General features: G+C 45.9%; 1 protein-coding gene across 1 annotated transcript in view; it reads left to right on the top strand.

The window, feature by feature from the left end:
• The window catches only part of SCIMP (SLP adaptor and CSK interacting membrane protein), a 146,385-nt gene that overhangs the window by 38,007 nt on the left and 82,828 nt on the right, over positions 1-25,550 (top strand). The window contains exons 4-5 of the mRNA XM_088456117.1: positions 811-889; positions 22,964-23,025. Coding sequence (XP_088312243.1) covers positions 811-889; positions 22,964-23,025 — 141 coding nt within the window. The remainder of the gene's footprint in view (positions 1-810; positions 890-22,963; positions 23,026-25,550) is intronic.

Here is a 25,550-nt window from a genome sequence, read left to right as displayed (position 1 = left end):
GGGTGGGCCAGCAATACCCGGGTTATTGTGGCATTGGAAAAGGGGTATATGATACTACTGGTTTCTTCCATTCTTCTAATTATTTGACCATAACTTTCATGACCCATCATTTCAAAATAGCTGGAATCAGTTCAGCTTTTTATGGCTTATATTGATACTTTCTTGTTGGCTGATGTGTTTTATCAAAAGCATGGAAAATATTTTGGATGTGTGCAATTGTCTGTCATTTGTGTGTTTTCAATAACTAGATCATGTCTATGTCACCTTATATTAGGTGAAATAAAACAGACCAACATACTGTATAGCCATCCACCTGCTAGTATTGTGTATGTGCTACACACTAGAGAGGCTATATCACCACATACTTTACCACTGGGCATGATGATAATTTAAGTCTTAAATTTCAGATATTAACATTCAGTGATGAATAATATCTTGTACAATGCACAGAGGGCCTGATTCAGACTTGGGAATAGAGAGAGACATCTCTCTCACCTAATCATCTTGGTGAAACCATGCTGCACTGCAGGTGGGGCAGATTTAACATGTGCAGAGAGATTTAGATTTGGGAGGAGTGTTTCCAAACTGACATCTAAATAGTAGAGTAATAATAAAGCTGTGCAGTATCTGTGGGCTACATGTGAAAGCAGACAGTATCAGCGCTCGCGAGCGGGTCTGAATCAGGCCCTCTATTCCCAAGTCTGAATCAGGCCCTCTATTCCCAAGTCTGAATCAGGCCCAGAGTTACTCAAAGTGTCCTGGATACAATGCTTTCAGAATCAACTTTTAAAATGGGTTATTATTTTTAAGGGCTAACGGTGCGGATTCAGAAGTCTTTGAAGCGAAAGAAGAAACGTACACAAGAGCACAGAAACACAGTTATACCACAGTAAGTCCTTTTATTTACTTAGTATATTGTGAGATACAACTTACTACTAGTAGATTGACTGGTGTAGCTCTAAGATGTACTGATGGTAATGATAGCCATTACATTAAATGTTTACTATAACTGGGCGAGGCAGGGGCAGAACTATGGGAGACAAAGGAGGCGCCTGCCGCCGGGCTCCAGCTCTGAAGGGGGCACCTTCTCCATTGTCCACAACATATTCTCCCCACTTAGGGCTGTAACTGTGCACCCAGAGTGTAATGTCATGGCTACCTAATACAAGGCACCCCTTCCCAGCTCCTAAGAAGCCACCATACACTAGTGGAGAGCTCCATGTCAGACCATCAGCTGCTGCCTTCATCTATCTGTGGCCTGTCTGCATGCAAATTTCACAGTGTCAATTGCACACTGTGATAGGGGGGGCACCAATTTATAACTTGCCTCCGGGCGTCTGGTATGAACTTACGCCACTGGGGTGAGGGACCCTGATATTAGGAGCTGCATTACTGCCATGTGGTGTCATGTTTTCTTTAACATTTCCAATTATTGCAAGTGCTCCAAAATTGTTTCGAGAGGAGACCCAAAAAGGCCAGAACAGATCTTCCTGCAGGAAGTGTGTATACTATCTCAGTGCAATCCCCTTTTTTCAGGTGGTGGTAAAGTGACTAAAAAGCAGCCATGTAACTGGCTTTATCTAGGCATCCACTCTTGCCTTATTTACATATATTTATGGGGGGAGAATAGCACATTATTCTCTCTAACTCTTATCAATGTTTTAGTGTAGTGCTTAAAAATAAATTTGGCATATCAAATATATCACATATAAGCTAAATTCAAAATGTGTTTCCATAATACTGTACTTAAACTACAATCTAACTCTGTGGGGGCGATTCAATTGTTTATTCCATTGCTGTAATTAAATGGGCACCCAATGTTGCAATTAAATTGTTTTGGATACCCATTAATTTTTGTGCTCTTCACGGCCAATTAGCTAAATCTGTTTAATGTCGAGGTTAGGGTGCCCAAACCAGGACTTATTGCACATTTCTGCCCCCCTCCTCTGGAGGGGGCGAGCAGAAATGCATGCGCCGGCAGCTGCTCGCAGCCTAAAATGGCACGGCAGTCATTTTCCTGGTGATTCCCCTACAGTGAATGCGCAGAACGCCAGGAATATGGCAGCAGCAGGCATTTTCCAGGCGTTTTGTGTAGCGCCTCTCCAGCCGATATGGGACTTTGGAGAGGTAAGTATTAGAAAGTATGGATGCAGGGTGTGCGGTGTGGGCCCCTCAAGACCCAGGGGCCGGTGTGCACCGCACACCCTGCACCCATTATAGATACGCCCTTGGATCTGTGCTTGAGTGGAGCATACAGACCATCAGTCGGTTACTGTATGTTGGTAGTGGTGCAGTGTGCTAGCATTATCAGCCATATTAGTTTTGTGGGTCAAGCGATAAACGCAGTATCTCACCAAGCTAAGTGGAACACGTCGAACACAGTGACAAGATGGTGCCTCGAATGGGCAGAAGTACAGAAGGTGGACATCTTTGTTAGTGATTGAAGCCTAGCTGAGTCCGATGCAGCCACATCCACAGCTTTTGCCTCAGTTGTGTCTGCATCTTTATGCTAATTCCGCTACAAAGTCCATTACTGGTGTAGATCTGTGTATCAGAATATGCAAGGAGTGAGACGCCCACTGTCCATAGAGGAATACAGCTTATATTGGTGGCACCATTGAACCTTGAAACAGCCCTATGGCAGGTGCAGCTTCTTCGTCTGAACATGGCCTCCTATATGAATTATTCAGCAACGTTTTTTGCAAAGCACACATCAGCCACTCCCATAAGACTCAACATATCGATGCGTCTTTTAAGCCACCCTGTTGCCTCCCAGTTACCATGCATCCAGATCTGTACTGCGACTCTGGGCCTGATTCAGAGCCCCTCGTAAGCGGCCGCTCGTTCGCTCCGAGTGATGTTCGCACATCTGCACATGCGTATGGGTTGTAATGCACATGCGCCAACCAGTCAGTGCGGTCGGAAATCGTGTGCTCACAAAATAGCGAATGCCTGCTAATTTGAGTGACAGGATGAGGCGTTTGTGGGTGGTAACAGGGGAAGGAGCTTGAAAACGGGGAGTGGAGATCCGAACGCAGGCGTGCCAAACGGTCAAAACAGGCGTTTTAAGGGTGTGCATAATTAACAAAGCAGCGTCATCGACCACGTCACTTGGTTGTCTTTTAGCCTGAACTGTTCGCATGATTGCGGTAGGAAAATGCTACCACAAGAATAGCGAGCAGTTCATACGCCTTTCGATGTACTCGATTAATCTAATAAATAGCGGAGATGACGTATGATGCGAGCGGCCAGGGGGCGTCTTTACAAAATAGCGAGCGCATGTTTCGTTCGCTCGTTCAGACATAGAGGCGTCAACAGACCGCAAAGAGCGAGCGCTCAATTTAAATATCCGGCCCCTTTTTCAGAACGACTGTCCGCAAATAGTGTCCGGCTCTGAATCAGGCCCTCTGTACGAACAAAATCGAGACACTTGTGCAATACGACTCATACGCATGCGCAGATGAAAAACATCACTCCTCTGCGTCCAATATTGCTGCTGCGCCTGACTCAGAATCAGCCCCTGTGAGTGATAATTACTCCCAAACACACGGAGACCAATGACAAAAAAATAACTGCAATAATAAACATGACCAGAAAAAAAAAGTAAAAAAACAAAATTAAAATGCAAAAAAAATAAAAAGTAATAATAAGAATGTGATTGATACAAAAATGTCCTGATATTGGTTTTGATAATGAAAATAAATGATGATAAATATATTTGTGAAATACTCTGTAATTCAGGGACAATGTGAAGCGCAACAGTCTCTGAATCAGGCCGAGTCTGTTATGAGACAAGCTGCAAAGCAATGTTGAAGCAGGTCAGACCTGTAATGTTCAGTCTGTCAAACAACATTTGCGTGATAAAGTAGACTATAAGATGTTACTGACATGTCCACACACAGCCACTCACTACCAGGTACAGTTGTCTCCTCCACGACCCTCATACCTGAATGTCTGTTATCTAAAGTCTCCGACAACAGCGGTTTCACCATTGCGGTTTCTCCAGCGTCACTCCTGAGATTTTGAACCCAATTTATCTTTTCCAGATCAGGTGGCCACCTACACGCCTCACGCACAGAGCAACGTAGTTGTGCTCTGTGCTAACTCTTCTTGTTATAGCTCTAGATTAAGGATATACGCTCTAATATTATATAGCATAAAATGGGATGCAACTGAAATATTAGATTGAGGAATAACAATTGTAGTTGGAGGTGGGGAAAATGTGTGTGGCTACTGTAAGGGAGAAACATATTGCTGATATTGCTAACTGGCATTTCTGTTCAGCTACCAGTGATGTGAAGAGAGACAATGGAAAGTAGAGACATAAAGGTTGAATTAGAAACTGTAGAAATTTTAAGACAATCAGCTGCTGGCAGCCGGTTACCATTTATATTAATTGAACCTGCTTCTGGTTCTGAAGATTTCATGAAGGAGGCAGCAGAGATCACCAAAGGAGAAACAGATGGCAACATCAAGTGATGGTTGATGATTTAGCCTACAGTCATGTGCATTTACAGTATCTTGCAAATAATTTCCTTATAATCCTATATCTACTATATAAAAGCGAAAATTTGTCCTTCTGTCTTTCTATACAAATCCACAGTTTACAAGCCACGATCGTGAACTTTTACATATGAGCGTATTAAAACACGGCAGAGGCAACTAAAAAAATCTGAAATCGAAATGAATTACTATTTATTTTTAATTAATGAAAAACCACAATTTTTGCATAGCATTCGCCCTCTACAGGTCAGGGACGGAATTACAAAAGGATTTAGATTATCTACTATTATTTCTTTTCTATCTTCTCTACTATATCAAAGCGAAAATTTGTCCTTCTGTCTTTCTATACAAATCCACAGTTAACAAGCGAAGATCGTGACATTTTACATACGAGCGTATTAAAACACGGCGGAGACAACTAAAATTTTTTTAAATCGAAGTTAATTACTGTTAATTTTTAATTCATTTAAAACACAATTTTTGCTGGACACTCATTGTGGGGCCTCACGGCATATGGGTAGGGCCTCGGAGCAAGCGTTTTGTGTTCTCATGTTTTGTCATGATCTTACTGTTTATTATCGAAGAGAGCTTTAGGAGGCTTTGCCAGCATTCTCAGCTCTCTGACTATACCAAATTGCGCAACAACATTCACTTCTTTCTTCCAACTGTGTCAAAATGATAACTTTGCAAGGACCCTGTAGTACTGTGAGCTGCCAAAATATTACACATGGAATGCTTCTCCCAAAGTTTTTCTGCGCAGAAAACAGGGAGTCGCTGTAGATGGTCATCCTGGTATCAGAAGCTCTTGGCCATGTTTACACTGTACATCCTACAAATTTTGAATGCTTCTATCTCCGAAGTTTGCTTTACACCGTTACAGGTCCTACTTCCTTCTAAGACCTTAGGACTGTTGATGGGGAAGTTTGTCACACTATTCGTGAGGCCTGCCTAAGGAGAGGTTGGTTGGAGGATGATGTGTAACCAAACATTCTTAAAATCCCGGGCAACGCCAGGTACTCCAGCTAGTAGTATATAGATTTCACACACTCATTAATCATGTGGATTTAAACAAAATCCTGTTTTTATAATGGGTGTAGTATATTTTGTTGACATTCATAACACTTTTCCTTATGCCTAACCTTGACAATCCCTCCCTTCCGTAACCTAACCCTCCCCATAGTGCCTATCAATAACCCTCACCTTCCGTAGCCTAACCCTGCCCCTAGCGTCTAACCCTAACTCTCCCCTTCCATAGCCTAACCCTAACTCTCCCCTTCCATAGCCTAAGCCTGCCTCTAGTGCCTAACCCTAACACTCCCCTTCTGTAGCCTATCCCTAACCCTTCCCCTAGTGTCTAACCCTAAACCTCCCCTTCCGTAGCGCATGCCTAACCCTGCCCCTAGTGCCTTGCCCTAAACCTCCTCTTTCATAGCCTAAGCCTAACCCTACCCCAGGTGTATGACCCTAACCCTCCCCTTCAATTGCCTAAGCCTAACCCTGCCCCTAGTGCCTAACCTTTCCCTTATGTAGCCTAACTCTGCCCTAGTGCCTAACCATCCTCTTCCATAGCCTAAACCTAACCTTGCCCCTAGTGTCTAACCCTAACCCTCTCCTTCCGTAGCCTAAGCCTATCTCTGCCCCTAGTGGCTAACCCTAACCATCCTCTTCCGTAGCCTAAACCTAACCTTGCCCCTAGTGCCTAACCCTCCCCTTCCGTAGCCTAACTCTGCCCCTAGTGCCTAACCCTAACACTCCCCTTATGTAGCCTAAGCCTAACCCTGCCCCTATTGGATAACTCTAACAGTCCCCTTCCATAACCTAAGCCTAACTCTGCCCCTAGTGCCTAACCCTAACCATCCTCTTCCGTAGCCTAAACCTAACCTTGCCCCTAGTGCCTAACCCTAACCTTCCGTAGCCTAAGCCTAACTCTGCCTCTGGTGCCGAACCATAACCATCCTCTTCCGTAGCCTAACCCTGCCCCTAGTGCCTAAGCCTAACCCTCCCCTTCCATAGCCTAAGCCTAACCCTGCCCCTAGTATCTGACTCTAACCCCACTTCCCATAGCCTAAGCCTGACCCTCTGCTGCCCATTCGTGCAGAATGTCGGCATTTCATATGACCATATTGTTAAAATGTCGACATTCTGCACATGCTGACATGTTCAATGTTGACCTTTCAATAATGTCGACATCTTAACTGTGGATATTGTGAGCGTTCCAGAAAACAGGGATGTATCTGCCCCATTATCTGGGCGTGCTGAAGTCAGTGGCTGCGTCTTTGGACACAGCCTCACTGGCCCCAGCAGAATGATTTACTTGGACATCCTAAATAACCTGAGGGTTACTCAGATGCCTGATGTTCTCGCAGGTGATCCGATTCTGTGTCTTTCGGACACACCAGCAGATGAGAGAAGATGGAAGGAGGCATATTTTTACAGACGACGCCTCCTGCAGCATTTACATATTGTTGCAAAGCTGCTGTATACAAAGATGCAGCAGCTGCCAGAATAGTGACCATCTCTGAATCAGACCCTTAAGGTGCCCACAGACATAGCGATGTGCTCACAATCAGCTGATGTGTACGATTTCCCTTGAAACTCTTCCCGGCAGCTCTGCACACGATCTCCACATGATTTGCACATGGTTTGGTGTCCAATCTTCATACGATCTCTCCTGCATCCAGACTTTCACAGTGCATCGTATCCTAGATTGTCAGATCTGCCCTACTGCACGGCAGATCTGACGATGTGATGTGTGACCAGTGGGGACGAGCATCGCATCGTGATCGTGAGTGGGGACTCACGATTTTGGCAAATTTCACACGATTTGTCATCCCGATTCGTCGAAATCGGCCAAATTGTGTAAAATATCGCTATGTGTGTGGCCAGCTTTAGTTCCGTACCGCAGTGCGGGTGCATTTCAATCTAATCTATGGTCATCATCAGCCCCATAATGTGGTAATGGTTATCAGTTATACATATAAGCGATATAATTTTAAAAAGCATATTTTTCAAATGTTAATGCACGTGTGAAAGGGTTCTGAGTACAGACAGCCACAGTCCAGGATAGCATTTTATTTTAAACTTATCTACTATTACAGGAAACATTTTGTGTATGGTCTAGGAAAGGCCGTCTTTTCTGACACATGACTTCCTAGCTAAGCTGTAGTTTATAGGATAGATAAACCTAATTTATACTTTCCCTTATATAAAGAAAACTGACTAAAATTAACAAATACAGAGCCTGATTCAGCACGGACTGCTATTGCAATCGCAGCTCTGTAATCGCACGGAGATCTGCTGTAAAAATATGCTAATGAATTGCAAAGCCATTGCACAGCCAGCATAGAGACGCCCACTACCGCTATATCACATCTGTAATACTTTGCAGTCTTTGTGTATACATGGGGAACATCGAGTAACATCACCCCCTCACGCACATTTACAGCAGGTCTGTTGCACTATTCTCTACGGATACTGGCCCTCATTCATAGGCAGTCGCAAGAGGCGATCGCTCTCTCTGAATGAGGGCGGCCGCTTCATTTTTGAAGTGCAGCTTCCTGGTCGTTAGTTAAGCTGTGGGTTACCACCCACAGCTTAACGACCGACCAGGTTGATGGTCGCAATGGTGATCACCATCGCGACCATCGGGGCTTATGACCAGACCCTAAGGTTGGGTCTGGGCACTAGTAAGCCCCAGGGAGCTCCCCACTGACATCACCGCCCACAAACGCCTCCGTTTTGGAAACCACCCCCCTGGCCCGCCTACCAAACGGGGCGAGCTGTCGATCAACATCGACAGCCGCCCCTTTGGTAGCGAGCTCCAGAGCGACAGAGTTTCTCTGTCGCTCCGGGGCTTGTGCACGCGCAGTGCGGCCGCTGCACGTGCGCAGGACTAACCATCGAGTCGGTTTCGAGCGCATCGGTGCTTGCGACCAACTCTGAATGAGGTCCACTGTACATTATATACAATTATTGGTGGTCAGATATACAATTCATGTGTTTTTTTCAAGATTGAGAAAGATATATATATTTGAGTGACTCTATGTATGGAAGAGGCATTTTGGATATAATTGTTGTTTGTTAACAGCCGGACGTGGCTGCTCTCTTCTTTTTAAAAAAATAACAAATAAAAAGGTTTTGGCTTTTTAAGAGCACACAGCTACAGAATCGGTTGAATTTGTTTTCCCTTTGTGCTACGGACCTGGAGGTGACGTGTAGTGAGGGCGGCAGTGCGGTTCCATGCCCATAAAGTCCACTTAGAGGACAAACTTGGCCCCTCGCGGGTTCGCTTCGTTCGCCACGCTTTGGGCTCGAGGGTTGCTCTTTGGCTCTCGCTGTCTCAGAGAGCCAGTCAATCAGAGATAGCAATGTGCCCTATTGCTTAGCAGCAGAATAGAGAGAGGAGGAGTCGGGGACTGAACAGGGTCACGCTTGAGAGACAGCCTCCAACAAACCCACGAAGATGCTCTAATGCAGACAGTACCCAGGAAAGAGCCAAGGGAGGCATAGCTATCAGGATTTTTTTTTTTTAAATATTGGAATACCATCAAATGATTTCCATTTGATGGTGGCAAACATCGGATAGCCACCATCAAATGGTAAAAACACTACCACCGCAACAAAAACATCAATGGTTAGTAACCATCGGATTCCGATGTCCATTCCTACGCTGAACGTGCAGACGGACTCCACCCAACAATCCTCCACCGTCAAGTAATCCCTTTCCAGTGTGATGTTCCCACTCAGCTACATATCCTCGGTGAACAGTAGGCACCTCCAGGTCCGGTTCTCCCATTACGCATGGTATGCAGCTGCGTAGGGCACCACATAGTGGAGGGCGCCTCAGCTGCGTACCATGTGGGCCGCGGGCAGTCTGTGTCTCTGCAACATAGCTGCACCGCGTGTGTAGCGCTGACCGGATGGCGCCGGCAGCTGTGTGTTTGCTTTAGCAGCTGTTGAGAGTCAGACAGACTCTCATCAGCTGCTGCTCCCACTGTCGGAGCCAGGCATCTTCCGGCTCCTGCAGTGGGTAATGGGAGAGACGTCATGACGTCTCTCCTATCATGCAAAGCGGCCCGGAGGACTGACGGAGGAGCTGATAGCGGCGTGACCAGGAGCGGGGTTTCAGGTAAGTGTTTTTTTTTTTTTTTTTATTACGTCTCTACTGGGGGCACTACAAGGGGGCTACTACTGGGGGCAATACAAGGGGGGACTACTACTGGGAGCACTACAAGGGGGGGCTACTACTGGGGGCAATACAAGGGGGGGCTACTACAGGGAGCACTACAAGTGGGGGCTACTACTGGGGGCAATACAAGGGGGGATTACTACTGGGGGCTCTACAAGTGGGGCTACTACTGGGAGCACTACAAGGGGGGCTACTACTGGGGGCAATACAAGGGGGAGCTACTACTGGAGGCAATACAAGGGGGGCTACTACTGGGGGCACTACAAGGGGGGATTACTACTGGGGGCAGTACAAGGGGGGATTACTACTGGGGGATCTACAAGGGTCACTGCACAGGGGGGACCACTACCGGGGCACTGTAAAAGGGGCACTGCATAGGGGGGCGCCAAAAAATATACTCGCTTACCAAAAAATTTGGGCTAGGGCCGGCCCTGGGCACCTCCCATGGACGTCAGTGGTGTTCTCGGACAGGGACACCATGGCAAGGAAGCCCAGGAAATGCAGGGTACATTGTGCAAAGACGACATTGTTCATCTCCATAATCAGCAGCTCGGGAGGGGTGCGCATGGAGGCTGTGGAAATATGCACAAGTGCCCCAGCTCCAGGGACATGCTGCTGATAATGCTTACGGTAGCTGTAATACAAATCTCTCATCCATGATCCTCTTGTCCTTCCCAGCACATCCCAATGGCCAGGCCCCAGCCAGACGCAGGGCAGCAGCAGTGGGTGTTTTGGTGAGATGCAGGGGGCAGGAGTGAGAAGCAGGGGGTTTTGGTGAGATGCAGAGGCATGTGGCGTAATGCAGGGGGCTGTGGTAAGAAGAAGGAGTGAGAAGCAGGGTCCTGTGGTGAAATGCAAGGCACTGTGGTGAAATATAGGATACTGTGGTGAAATGCAGGGTGCAGGAGTGAAATGCAGGAGGCTGTTGTGAGATGTACGGGACTGTTTTGAGATGCAGGGGAGTGGCGAGATCAAATTGTTCCCGTGCGAAGCTGGGGGTGGGGGGGTGAACTAGTCCTAAATTTATCATTCAGTGTTTTTAGATCCTCCTCATCCTTTGGCGCACTTTGCAGCTGTGTAGGTTCTCCTAAAGGTAGCACCAGCCTTGATGACAGGTATTTTATAGCAAGCACACAGTATAGCGCATTGAAAGTTACAAACATTGGAGAGATTAGATGAAGAGAAAAGAAAATAGACACACACATTAATTAAATCTTTGAATTACATTTAATTATACTATTATATTGAAGTCTACAATCTAATTAAAGAGTATTTTGGAATATATAGATGGCAAGTCCCTTAGCGCTCCACACCTATTGAGCAGCTGGTAGTCACTTTCTAGTGAAAGTGATCTCAGCGCTAATGGTGTAACATAAAAGATTTAATATAAAACAAGAATTTAAAATAAAAACAAATATACTTCCTTCATAAAAACATAAAGTGCATACATCACTTACAAAATGAGTAAAAATAAAACAATGTATAATTAGCTCAAGCAGGGAGCATAAGAAAATATAGATAGTTCCTACCATAAGGTATCTGTGAGTGTCACCAGCCTTGATAAAGAGCATTCAAGCTTGAAATGCGTCGGAGGTTTGGAGGTGCAGCTACTCATCCTGCCAAGGACTTAAAACAGACTCTGCCTGTGAGTGTCCAAAAACAGGGTGTTGTCCGGAGCCCCTGCTTTTTAGACCCGGAGTGACACTCACAGCTACCTTATGGTAAGAACTATCTATATTTTTTATGCTCCCTGCTTGAGCTAATTATACATGCTTTTATGCTTACTCATTTTGTAAGTGATGTATGCACTTTATGTTTTTATGAAGAAAGTATATTAGTTTTTATATTAAATTCTTGTTTTATATTACATATTTTATGTTACACCGTTAGCACTGAGATCACTTTCATTTCTTGTACAGTAATTAAAGAGTACTTCAAGGAGCCTTTCAAAATGTAAAAAAAAAAAAAACATGGTGTCAAGTTATTCAATTTAAATAAAATTGCAAATAATAATATGTAGATCTATATTAGATGAACTTGTATTTTAAGTATTGTCACAGTTTATTGCAATAATCAATATATAATATATACATTGGCCGAATGACAATAGGCTTAAGACATAGTTGTACATATGTTTGTATGAAAGGCGTGACAGGATACTGGAAAGCTGAATGAAAGGTATCTTTGCTTCTAAAACTACATAACCAACATGGCTGATGGGTAACATCCTGAACATAAAGTAGATGAGGTGACATCAATTCCGCCAACAACATATAGCATATGTCTACATCCGTCTTTCCAAATACAAGTGCAAACAATATAACAAACGTGTGTGTTTTTGTCAAATACCACTGGAGTCTGGATTCCAATTGATCAGTCACATCATGCAGAATGTATTGCAAGGGGCACAAGCAGCAGCAACCCGCTCAATATCAGCAGCTATAGAGGGCCAGAAGAGGGCAACTTGAGCCATGTCCTTTGTTGCTTCACACCCACGGTGCCCTTGATGAACCTGATTGGCATAAAAGTTCTGTGAAGCACTGTTGACCTTGCAGGATGATTGCATCAGAGATGGGGATTTCACCGTGCATAGCAAAGAAAGATTTCAGCTCAAGGGGAAATTCCCTGGATGAAGAAGGCCAGCCAGTGACGGCAATCATTGAGCAAAGCATCACAAGCATCCTCTAAATATCTGGAAGATAAAGCATAGCATTCCATGACAGTAAGATCATCATCATCATCACTGTAAGTGACATCAGAGTGGGGGAGGTAAACATGGGAAAGGGCTGTCAGCAACATAAAGTTCCTTGCCATGCTTGTATTTCACATTCAGCTGACACCAATGGAGCTTTGGGATAAAGTGCTGAATTCTGGCAGAAGGAGAGTACAAAGGTTTGTGCAGGATAGTGTTTTCAGGCTGATTCCATTTCAACCAGGAATGGCCGGCCATAAATTAATTTGTGGAATATCATGGAGGTAAAGACCAATGCAAACAGTTCTCTCAATTTGGAAATAGCGTGACTTCATCTCAATGAGGGCCTTGGAGGCAAAAGCAATAGGGTTATTGTGCTGCATGCAGACAGCACCCAAACCGTGTTGCATGGCATCCGCAGATATGAGAACTGAGAGATGAATATGTAGTTTATATCCCGGCCTGCTGGATGCCAGCACTCAGAATCCTGACCTCCGGCATCCTGACAGTAAGTAGTGGGGTTGGGGTTAAGCCTCATACACACTAGATGTTTTTATGAACAATATGGACGATAACGATATCGTTCAACCATATATCGTCCATATGGTTCATTGTGTATGCAGTGAACGACCAACGATGCGCGCTCCTGCGGGTTGTTAACGATGTATTTTGTTGTCCGTACATGCAGGCCAGTCTGACGATATAGTCAAGAATTGCCTGGTCAGAGATGTGGCAGGATGACTTCACTGAAAGATATCTTTAAATATATCTCAGTGTGTTCACCCAATATCATTTGGACAGAAAGTTCAAGGGAAATCTTTCACCAATATCATTCATACAGCACATCGTCTAGTGTGTATGAGCCTTTAGGCACTAGGGAGAGGGTTAGGCACTAGGCGGGGAGGGTTAGGTTTAGGCACTGGTGGGAGGTTAGGTTTAGGGTGTGTGGAGGGAGTGTTAGGGGTAGAAGAGTTAAGATACCGATAGTTGTTGGTATCTCAGCCCTGTCGGGATGCTGGCGTCGGGGTTCTGATTATCTGGATCCTGAGCGCCGGCATTCCGTACCCAACCCCTGACACCCAACACAAGTGTCATGAATGTTGTAAGCAGGGATGATCCTGTGTCATGGGTAATCAGCTAGAACCCACATTTTGCATTTAGAATCATGAATATTTTTGAGCATGTTAGCAATCACTTGTTCCACAGTTTCCTTTTTCACTGCAGCTATCATGACCGATACACACTGAATAGCTTCCATCACTGGTGCAATAAGTTCTGCTATCACCTTTTTCTATCATATTGCCTTCCATGGAAAGAAGAAAAGTGTTGTATTATGCGCTCACCTATCTGTAACATAAATTGTAATGTAGTGTAACCTTGAAGAAGGCCCGATTGGCCGAAACGCGTTGTCACATGTCTTGGCACTCACACGCTGATCAGCAGGAATATCGTACTGACGCACAGTTCCACGCTGCCGCTGGAGACAGGATCTCTCCTACCGACACAGTACAGACTGAGACATCCGGACGTTAGCCCCGCTCGTGTCACCAGTCGGAAAGACGGAGTCCACCGGGAGAGTGCGGCTGCACCAACGCGTGGATACAGGGCTCTACCACTCCGTCTCACCTCCGAACTGCCAGTATCAGGACTTAGTATTTGCTGAAGACTTCGACGGGTAAGCCTCCCACGCGGGACGCCGCGGTCACACAGGCATACCCCTCATTATACTGCTACACAGCATATTACATTTCAGGAGACGTATGGTTCACATACGGAGAGGAGCCTAGAGGTTAGGTTCCCTTACATCCTAACACACGGCGGGGTGAACATAATCAGAACTCCAGAGGTGTTAGTCACCCAATACAGTTTTTTATACAAGGATACATCCCTCACCCCATTTTACCCAATTGATCCACATCATAATTGACGATTATTCACTAAAAGGTGACATATTTAATTACGGAAGGTAACCTCCTCAAAGGGCACACCTATCACCTTTATCCCATTGCTGGACAATTTCAAAGGTTAGAGTGGAGACGTAGTTTATTTGTGAGGTCACTACGGATAGAGACACCCTAAAGGAGTCTCTAATTTTCCCTCACAACCATCTGCATCCAGTATTCTTACAGCTACTATAATTAATACAGCATTGTGTCTCCCGTATTAAACATAATTATATTAATACTGCTTGCTATTTCTTTATCATTGATATTAATATTTTTACAGAGAATAATATAGTTACACGGCTACACTACATTACAATTTATGTTAAAGATAGGTGAGTGCATAATACAACACTTTTCTTCTATATACGGTTTTTGGAGATAGGACGTCTCCAGTATTAAGTTGCTCCCTTACTATCTTTGCACGTTCCTCTGAGCGCTGTTCACAAACTATATTTATATAATTCCATGGAAAGAAGTAAGCATCTGGGGGCACACACTGTAGGTAAAACAGATTAGTCTAAATGCATTTGATAAGTCATTGGTGTCAGAGCACAGCGCAGGCTGTGGGGGGAGTGGAGTGTTAGGGATGGTTGCAAGGCCGCTCGGGGAGATCCTATGTGCAGCCGACTGCACTGATCTTGGAGTCCCGGTCGCATTCCTGTCTGTGGCAACCCCACCATCTTCTCCATGGGCAGCGCCAAGTTGGAGTAGGTCCGCTGACCCAGCTCGGCCAATAACAGTCCCAGATCAGCGCTCCACCAATCCTAAGTCAGCAGGGTGGATAAAAGGGGGCTGGGTGCTTTCAGCCAGTGCCTGAATAATAGTTACTTCCAGCGGTGTGACAGGTTGCTCTGTTAGAGTCTCCCAGAGTGTGTGCTACACTGTTCTAGGCTCCTGCGGTCCCAGCCTGATTCTACAAGTTACTCCTGCCGGTCCCAGTCCAGTTCTGCAAGTTACTCCAGCTGGTCCTGGTCCGGTTCTGCAAGTTACTCCTGCCAGTCCAGTCCGGCTCTTCCTAGCTGTATCTAATCCAGTGGTTCTCAAACTCGGTCCCCAGGACCCCACACAGGTCATGTTTTACAGGTCACCCAGCAGGTGCACAGTGTAGTCATTACTCACTGACACATTTTAAAAGATCCACAGGTGGAGCTAATTGCTTCACTTGTGATTCTGTGAGGAGACCTGGAAAATAAGCACTGTTTGGGGTCCTGAGGACCGAGTTTGAGAACCTGTGATCTAATCCATCCATTGCCGCTATCCATTGCCAAAGGCAGTTTTCACTGCTACCCAAACATGAGAAAGAGCTATATACATTCTCCTCGGTTCCTGCTATGCTCACCTGCTGTTGATCCTTCACTAACGCCTGAGACAGGTAACTGTAACACCAGCCGTGACAATTGGTTGTTTCCCAATGGTATTATAGTCAGACAAATCAGCAAAGTCTCATTTCTGGAATCTCCTCTTGGATAACATGCACCTCAGCACTTAAAGTAATCAGGCCCAGCTTTATACTATCAGTCAGATCCAGAAGCAGTGTTACATCAGTAGCGGCTCCAGGCACGGGCAAGCCGGTCCATCGCCCAGAGCGCTACTGTTTCCGGAGGGCGCAGGAAACGCCCACCTCCCTCCGCGCGCTATAGGAGATATTTAAGCTCAGGGGGAGGGAGCGGAGGAGGGAAGGGGCGGTAACACAGGACGGCACTGGGCGCAGCACAGCCCAACGCCGGCCCTGTTTGACATCACTGTTCACTATGTGAAATTGTAATGGGAGTTGAGTGTGGCCACAGCCACAGTCTTGATTACCTGAGCAACATAGCTAATTAAATTTATGGTGTCCGTAGAGAGCCTGGCCGGGTACTGGCAAGGGGCGTAACCTAATGTATGGAGGTGTGACCAGGCGTCTTTTAAAAACATTTAAAACCCCAGTATTTGCAGCAACGCAAATTTACCCTGTGTGCTCCACAGGGGGTTACCGCGGTGCCCATCAGCCAGGGACAGATCCAGGAGAGGGGGCAAGCGATCAGTGCGATCGCTCCCCCTTACCCTATTGCTGCTGCTGATCAAGTAAGAGGGAGAGGGGTGGGCAGCAGTGAACCCAGACCCCCGCCGGGCCCCTCCATCAAACCCGAGAGTACTCACTCCCCCCTCTCAGCTCCACTGAGTGTAAAAGTGATCTATCGGTAAGTCAGGGTTGGTGCGGTGAAGTTGTTCTTGTGATGTTAAACTTTGCGCCTGTGTCAATTCTTATCTTGATGGCATTGATCTTTCTGTTGGTGGTAATTATGTCGCATCCTAAGGTCAATGCTTTTGCTTTCACAATAGAAACTGATGTCTGGTTTTTGGCGCTGGCTCTGTGTGGTGAGCTGGTAGAATGAGTCATATTAAGTTGTCTGTCTTTTTTTGTGGTCTTCATGTAGTCATTGCAGCATTTATTAAATAGAGGACATTTATGACGCTCTTAGAAATGGCGACATCCACAATTCACACAGTGCACCAATTGCTGGATGTGATGCTTGAGGTCTCATACAACAGACTGCCTTTTAAAGTTGTGCACTTTTATTAGACTTCTGTTGCAGCATCTAGATATGTATGGCAGTCCCTAGTGTTAACCCCTTCTAATAAAAGCGGAGGATGCCATAATGGCACCGGAGCCCTGTAAGGGGGAGGGGCGCGAGGTGGCCCGTGGGCCAGCGGCGCAAAAACAGTGGGGACGGGCTAAGGGGCTGTCCCTAGTTTAACACTGAGGGAGGCATACTGGTGGTGGCAGCGTGGTCAGGTCAGGGGGAGGGAGACAACAGGGGCGATATAAAGGCAGGTAGGAGGGGAGGGGGCAGTGTACTTGCTGGAAGGAGTTACACATGTACACATGCACAGGGACAGAGATAAGATAAGTATCATTGTGAATTATTACTCTGAATACCTTCTATAGCAGGGGTCAGGGAACTTTTTTACCTTTTACCCCAAAATATATTTAGATATGCCGACGTTACCCCCTTGATTTGGAAATCATATAGTAGTGCCCCCATAGTTATGCCCCCATAGTTATGCCCCTGTAGTAGTGCCCCCATATAATGCCCCCATAGTTATGCCCCTTTAGTAGTGCCCCCATAGTTATGCCCTGTAGTAGTGCCCCCATAGTTATGCCCCTGTAGTAGTGCCCCCATAGTTATGCCCTGTAGTAGTGCCCCCATAGTTATGCCCTGTAGTAGTGCCCCCATAGTTATGCCCCTGTTGTAATGCCTCCATATAATGCCCCTGTAGTAGTGTCCCCATATAATGCCCCTGTAGTGCCACTTGTACAAAACCCCCCCCCCAAAAACACTTACCTTAATCCCCGCTCCTGCATCTGCCGCCATCCTGCCCGCACGGCTGCTCCTTGGCACTATGGGAGAGACGTCATGGCGTCTCTCCCATAGTGCGCATGGAGAGAGCCGGAAGCTGGAGTTCAGAAGAGAACTCCAGCCTCCGGCTAACGCGGCGCTGCAGGGAGCCGGGTGCCCGCTGGTAATAACATCTCAGTGGGCGTCTGGCTTAGAGCCTCCCTGCGGCACAGCCGGGCATGCATATGATGCCCGGCTGTCTGTCCATTACCTCCAGGAATACCCCCAGGAATTTCATTTTTACCCCATGTGGGGTAATTTACCCCTGTTCCCTGACCACTATTCTATAGCTATATTTCTTTGTGCTATCCTCATTATGTTGTCCACCTTCATAGCTACTGTATGTATGTATGTACTGTCCCAGTGCTATCCTATTAATGTTAATGGTCTACCTCTGCACCTTATCACATTCCCTTATTAATTCTTTCTGTACCTATCTGGTTATTGTCATTGCTGTGTTTCCCCCAGCACTGAGCAACAGCAGTTATAGCTGTAACATCCATCCCTTTAACAGCATCAATATTCAGTGTTATGCAGATCAGTAAATGCAGTGTTTGCAGTATAATGAGGGTATAGGTCACTGTGTAATATAGGCCAGGGAGAAAATTGCAGCATATGTATATGTTTTACAGTGCAGGAGGTAGTATACTATACAGTATAATACAGATCAGGAATCGCATTGCTGTGTGTACATATTTTAGTGTATGTGGTATAATAGAATTGATATTACAGGTATAACAGTAATACAGGATAATACGGAGCAGTGATTACATGGCAGTGTGTATTTATATTAGGGAGTCAGGCATAATAGTGATATAATATACAGTATAATGCGGATCAATTGTATGATAGGAGCGGAATATGCATTACAAATCATGTCAGTGAATACATTATTGAGTGTGTGTGTATATATATATATATATATATATATATATATATACATATATATTGCAGCGCAGGACAGAAGGTAATGTGATATTATTATTATTATCATTTATTTATATGGCGCCACAAGTGTTCCACAGCGCCTTACAAAGTACGTGAACAAATAAGTAACCAGCCAGTGACTTACAATACAATACAAAGCAGGACATGGACATGTATAATAAACATTGCTATATTAGCGACCTTTACGCCCACATAAGCAGCCGAGTGTTGGTTGCCCTAGTGGGGAGTAAGAGATAAATTAAATTACAGTAGGGAGCAGCACAAGAGGGTAGAGGGCCCTGCTCGAAAGAGCTTACATTCTTTAAGGGAGGGGCAGACGAACAGGAGTGACACAGATGGGGTAGGCGGGGAGGAATGAAGATGTAGCAGCAAGTTAGGATGAGAGTTGGAAGGTTTTAATGAAGTAGTGGGTCTTAACAGCTCATTTGAAAGATTCTAGAGAGGTGCAGAGTCTGATGGGGAGAGGGAGAGAGTTCCAAAGGTGGGGAGCATCGCGGGCAAAATCCTGTAGGCGGGAGTGGGAGGAAGTAATCAATTGGCATGAAAGGCGGCGTGTATTAAGTGAACGAAGAGGGCGGACAGAAGAGTGAAGGGAGAGATGATCAGAGATGTGAATGGGTGAGGGCTTTGTAAGTGAGTGTGAGAACCTTGAATTGGGTTCTGAAAGGGAAGGGGAGCCAGTGGAGGGCTTGTTAGAGAGGGGAGGCAGATGTAGAGCGTTTGGAGAGGAAGATGAGCCGAGAAGTAGCATTGAGCACAGACTGGAGAGGAGAGAGATTGGATTTGGGGAGTCCAGATAGGAGGAGGTTACAGTAGTCCAATCTGGAGATGACCAGTGAATATATGAGGGTTTTGGTGGCATCCTGGGTGAGAAAGGGTCTAAACTTGGAAATATTCTTGAGATGGAAACAACAGGAATGCGAGAGGTTCTGAATATGTGGTTTGAAGGAGAGGGAAGAGTCGAGGATGACTCCAAGACAACGCACTTTAGGACTAGATGAGATAGTTATGCCATCTATTGATAAAGAAATAGTGGGACATGATGTTATGTGGTAGGGTGGGAAGACGATCAGCTCAGTCTTAGACATATTAAGTTTTAGAATCGCTGGGACATCCAGGAAGAGATAGCAGAGAGACAGTTAGAGATACGAGTCAGTAGAGAGGGGGAAAGATCAGGTGAGGAAAGGTAGATCTGAGTATCATCAGCATAGAGATGATAACGGAGGTCAAAAGAGCGGATGAGTTTACCTAGAGAGGATGTATAGAGAGAGAATAGGAGAGGTCCAAGAACAGAACCTTGGGGAACACCTACTGTAAAAGGCTGTGGTGGGGAGGAGTTGTCGTGAGAGGAAACAGAGAAGGAGCAGTCAGAGAGGTAAGAGGACAGCCAGGAGAGAGCAGTGTCACCTAGACCAAGGGAGTGAAGGATATGCAGCAGTAGAGGGTGTTCCACTGTGTCAAAAGCAGCAGAGAGGTCAAGGAGAATGCCTATCAGGCAGACTCAAGTGAGGGCTGACAACCAGAATCACTGATGGCATTGGCATTCCCATGGAGACAAATAGGGACCATTGGCAGGGTGGATGGCAAAAGGGCAGGCAGTTCTGCCTCGCAGTGCAGAAGCCTGGGGAGCAGGTTCCACTATGGTCCTAACAAAGTGCAGTCAGTAAGTCGTGCCACAGTTATAAAGCAAGACGGTAGGCAACCTGAAAAGGAAATGGGAATTAGGGTGTGTGATTCAGCTGCATGCGTTATATTGGTGAACAGTGATGCCGAGTTACCGGTTCAGTCGCAAGCCCGTTGCTGTGTCAGAGGCACAAGTACAAGGTTGGGAAGTGAGGCGGATCCAGCTTGAGCTTTCAAACTCAAGGAGCCACCCATGTGCAAGTGAGGGTGTTGCGGAAGTGAAACAAATCTCATAAGCAGAGAAAGGCCCTTCCTAAGCAAGGGATATGTCCAATGGACTACTAGCAGACGTAGGCGGTGGCCCCGAGCAAGGACAGTTGTGCATTAAGATGAAAAGTTGACAGGTCAAGCTACAGTCAGTCAAAAGTTGACAGGTTAAGCTGCAGCTACAAGGCAAGACCGGGTAAGCTAAAATCTGTTGGCCTGCTCAGCTGCATGTGTGAGGGTTTGATGAGACAGACAGGCTGTGGAGCTGTGCTCAAAATATATGGATCAACATAATCAGGAGAGTACCGAGGGGCTAGAGAGGTCTTATATCAAGAGGGCTGGAAAGAATGTCAAGGCAGCAAGGTGAGGCGACGTTGTCCAGCAAACTGACATTACGGGACGTTGCAAGGGGAGTAGGCAGTCCAACAGAGTGTCGCTAGTTAGCAGAGGGATTGGGACCAGGTGGGGAAGGTTTTATTGAAAGCAGAAAAGGGAGTAGGACAGGCCCCAGATTCTTTGGTGTTACATCTGGGGGGGCAACGATTGGGGTAAGCTAAAGTCCTAGACCTCCTAAAAAGCATGAGGCGATGGAGTGACACTCACATTATAGAGTCAAACAGCATCGAGGAGTGAGGCTGGTATCGAGAGGGCCAGAAAAAATGTGAACGCAGCAATGTCAAAGATGGTAGCTGCCGGTTTGATGGGAGTGTCATTCAGCACAGAGACATTTTGGCGCATTGCAAAGGGTTTTACAGGAAGGACGAGGTGCACCTGTCGGATGTGGGTTTAGATTTGTTTAACAATGCGTTGCAGGAGGCATTGGAGCGTCTCATATGGTAGAGGTTTCTGGGTGGGGCTTCGGTCCCCAGCTAGCAGGGGACCTCGTGTGGCAGGAGGAGATGGTGAGCAAGGTATGTAGGGGGATTTCAGAGGGCCAGGCATACTTGCCAGTAAATAGGCCGCACACCTGGCGCCAGCTTGAGACGGCTGGGCCAAACAGGAGGCGTGCCAAGCAAAAGGGGGTATGCGCATGGTAGCTGGTCCCCAGGTTGAGAAAGGGGGTGCGGCTAGCTGCGGCCTCCAAGGTAGGGCCAAGCACGCCCCCGTGAGAAGGGGGTGCAGTTTGTTGCGGCATAAAAGGTTGGGCCGAACATGCCCCCATGTGGTGGAAAGGGGGTGCGATTTGCTGCGGCTTACAAGGTTGGGCCAAGCACGCCCCCCCCGTGAGAAGGGGATGCGGCTTATTGCGGCGTAAAAAGTTGTGCCCAACACGCCCCCCATGTGGCGGAAAGGGGGTGCGGTTTGTCGCGACCTACAAGGTTGGGCCGGACACACCCTCCGGTGATCGTACGGACGTGCAACTTTTAGGCCTTGCTCATCAGCTCTCCATGTCCAGTGATCTCTCTTGTGTGTATGTGTGCTGTGATTTAATAAAAACTGTGACCGTTTGCCCAAAACAAATGCCTGGTCTAAGTTATTGCGTAGCGCAAGGTAAAGGCGGGGCCACCGGATAGTCGGCCTCTCCCCCTTACGCAACAGGTGCTCACGGATTGTATAATTGTAATTCCCACAAACAATCCTGTCTCTGATGAGCACTCACTTGTGAGTGGACCATAATCATGTTTTTCCTAACAACTTACAGTAAGCCTGGTAGCGAGATAGAATGCTTTCAGTGTGGCTCTGCAAAGCGGTGTTGATAGTATGCCTGTACATGATGACGTTCTTGATACAGTAGGTAAGCATATCTCATAAAAATGTCTTGATTAATGTCTCTGGATGCTCTTTATCCTCCACCCCCTGCATAGGTAAATATATCAACTGCATCGACTGCCTCCACTCCAGTAAGGTTTAAAAGTAAGGTTTCTTTGATTTACCTGACAGCCCAGCACAGCAGTACATGTGCTATTCCTTCTAGAATTTGCCCGAGATGGCGTTATTGGTGACCAGCGGTCCAATGCATCTGAGACCCTGATTCATTACTGCCAACTTCTGACACCATTTAGCTGGAGAGCTGCATTAAATGTGTCTTTATTTGTAAAACTACATAACCAACATGGCCGATGGGACATATCCTGAACATAAAGTGGATGGAGTGACATTACTTCCGCCAACCACACACAGCATACATCTACAATGGTATTTACAGTTCTATTACTACCTTTACTGCCAACTGTAATACAGTATAATCCTATACATTTTACTAATTTAATTTCTTCGCTTTGATTGCAACATAAATTGAGTTTCTCAACTTCATACATACTATTGTTTGAGTTGTCACTGAACTGTGCAAAAATTGATATATTTACTTATTTATATCAATAACAATTGCATTATATATGTTAGGATCACTATTTAGTAATTTTTACATTAATTATGCCAATACTAATTGCTTATCATTACCTGTTTTCCGCAATAGATCATATCGTCCAGCAGCTCCTCCTTCAATTGTATTACCAGGTGCAAGACACAACCTTTACGGTAAATATCTGTGGTACCATTTATAATGCAAATAAAAGTATATTTTTTATTCTTTTGTTGTGAAACAAAGTGTAAAATGAAAAGCATCTAAAATACATACATTACAACTGTTAGTAAACTTAAATTTTTTTTTTTATTTTATCGCAGACCACCCTTGGTGACATCAATACTGTACTACATTTTATTATATGTGGAACTTGCGATTTAGTTACTAGTGAAGTCATTAGCATAAATACATGTCGCCCAATCTCTTTGTATCCCTAATGCATACATGCCTACCCTCCCGGTTTTCACGGGAAGCTCACGATTTTTTGGGTAACCAAGGAGGTGTGGCTAAATGATGCGTTTTTGCATCATTTAGCCCTGCCCCCTCCATACGGAGCCACGATGCACGATAATTATGCCGTGATTCCCGGCATTTATCTCCCCATCCTGCCCACTTCACTAGGAAGTGGGCATTATGTGGGAGATCCGGATACTCTTCCGAAGGTGCGGAGGGCTAACCAAAAACTTGGGAGCATGGGTAAATTATGTTGATATGTGCTATTGGTATGATACCATAGGAGGTTAACATTAGCACTAGTGGAATGTGAATATGGAGTTTAACCGACAACAGTGTTCCTTAACTGGGCTTGCAGGTTTACTTTATTGTAGGAATACAACAACAAAGCCAGGGCTGGCGCAATGCAGTGTAGACATTGCAGGGGGGAGCACCGGGCTGGAGAGTCTCCTTCCCTACTCCGCTGGCATTTCTTTCTTTTTGCTTTTTCCTCTGTAAGACCCAGCATCTCCTCTCTGCGCCTGATCACACATCTACTCCCCTTCCCACATCCCCTCTGTTGTCGGGCCACCTCTCTTGAGTCACAATCTCCTTAATTTTACACATTTCACTATACTGGCATACCCACGACTTGAACCCATCACCTCACAATTTGCAGCCAGACACCTTACATATGGAGCTATTTTCTCCTGCAAAGGAAGCTGTGAATTCTAACTATATGAAGATTCTCCTTAATTTAACACATTTCAAAATACCCAGAGCTCGAATCCATCACCTCACAATTTGCAGTCAGACACCTTACTAAATGATGCTGCTTGTAAATGACGGTATAAACGAGGGATGGGAAACCGTTTTTCTGCTGAGGGCCATTTTGATATATACAACATTATTCGCGGGCTGGGTGCAGGCCACGCCTCCTCCATGTGAAGTCATTCAGGGGTGGGGTTACAATTGCTGGTGATTACATCAATGATCGGAGCACCATGAGGATGCTTCGTGAGCTGTAAGGGCAGCGCTGTGATCATCTGAAGCATCCTAAGGACGCTCCAGGTGGCACTGCTGCATAGATTATGGCTGCAGGGTGCCATTCTATGCACCCTGCTAGCCAGATGAGGCTAGCAGAAAAAAGCTCCAAGGGCCAGACCAAATGATTCTGCGGGCCTTATATGGCCCCCGGGCTTGAGGTTCCCTATCCCTGGTATAAACCATTGCAGCTTAACACTTCTATATAGTGTCTGGCTGCAAGGGATAGAGGACCTCATTCAGAGTCAGTAGTAAGCGGCCGCTCGGTCGTACGTCTAACGACCGCAAAACTGAAAAAGGAAGCGATCGCACGGCCGGTCGTAACCAAAGTGACGCCCATACATGAACAATGCACCTCCTCTAGCTAACGAGTGATAGCAGCTAGCGATCGAGTCAATCGTTGGCAGTCGCTGTATGGTATTTTTCTTCTGATGGTTGTGGCCGCTTGTGTGCAAATTACTCCAAAAATTACCAAAAAAACGCATAGAATAAGCCATCCCCCTGAAATATATTTATTCTTATTATTCGCTAATGCAAACGCAACTGAATCAATTACAAGCCAATTAGCAGTGTTATTAGCTACAACAAACGATTATTAGCTGCTTGCATTGTGTAGCTCAAAATAGAAACATCTCTCCGAACATCAGTAACATTCGATAGTATCGATTGTACTCTGGGGCTTGAGAGAGCACATACCCAACCTTAAGCTGTATGATCAGCCAGGCCTCGAACCTGCTCGCAGAGTGACGTTTTAATACTTCCAGCCTTCTATGTTGGTCGTAGCAGGTAATTTATGTACGCCCCTTAAACGCCCTGAAAACGGTGAGGAATGCCTGCGTTTTCAGACCACCACCCCGTCACCACCCACAAATGGCCTTTCATGTCAATCAACTCTCAGAAGCCACTTCCTGCTCGTAAGCCGTACGATCGACAGCATTTTGGATCGCAAGGTCTCGTACGCACATGTGCACATCTAACCGTACGCATGCGTAGTTTGGAAACATCAGATGAGTAAGACCGAGCGGCCGATTACGACCGACTCTGAATGAGGTCCAGAATGTGTGGCTGCACACTACATACATCTGCTTACTTGCAAAGTTTTTAAGCTAACAATTGCAAATAGTTCCATGAGTAAAGTGTCTCTCTGCAATGTAATAGATGTGACTGTTCTGAATATTGGTCATGACAGTGGATTGGTGTCCAAATCTTTTTTCCTGCAGCA

The sequence above is a fragment of the Taudactylus pleione genome, unplaced genomic scaffold, assembly GCF_031769625.1.
Source record: "Taudactylus pleione unplaced genomic scaffold, aTauple2 ptg000687l, whole genome shotgun sequence".
Taxonomy (NCBI): domain Eukaryota; kingdom Metazoa; phylum Chordata; class Amphibia; order Anura; family Myobatrachidae; genus Taudactylus; species Taudactylus pleione.
The sequence above is the reverse complement of the archived record's forward strand: the minus strand, read 5'-3'. Positions and strand labels throughout refer to the sequence as shown.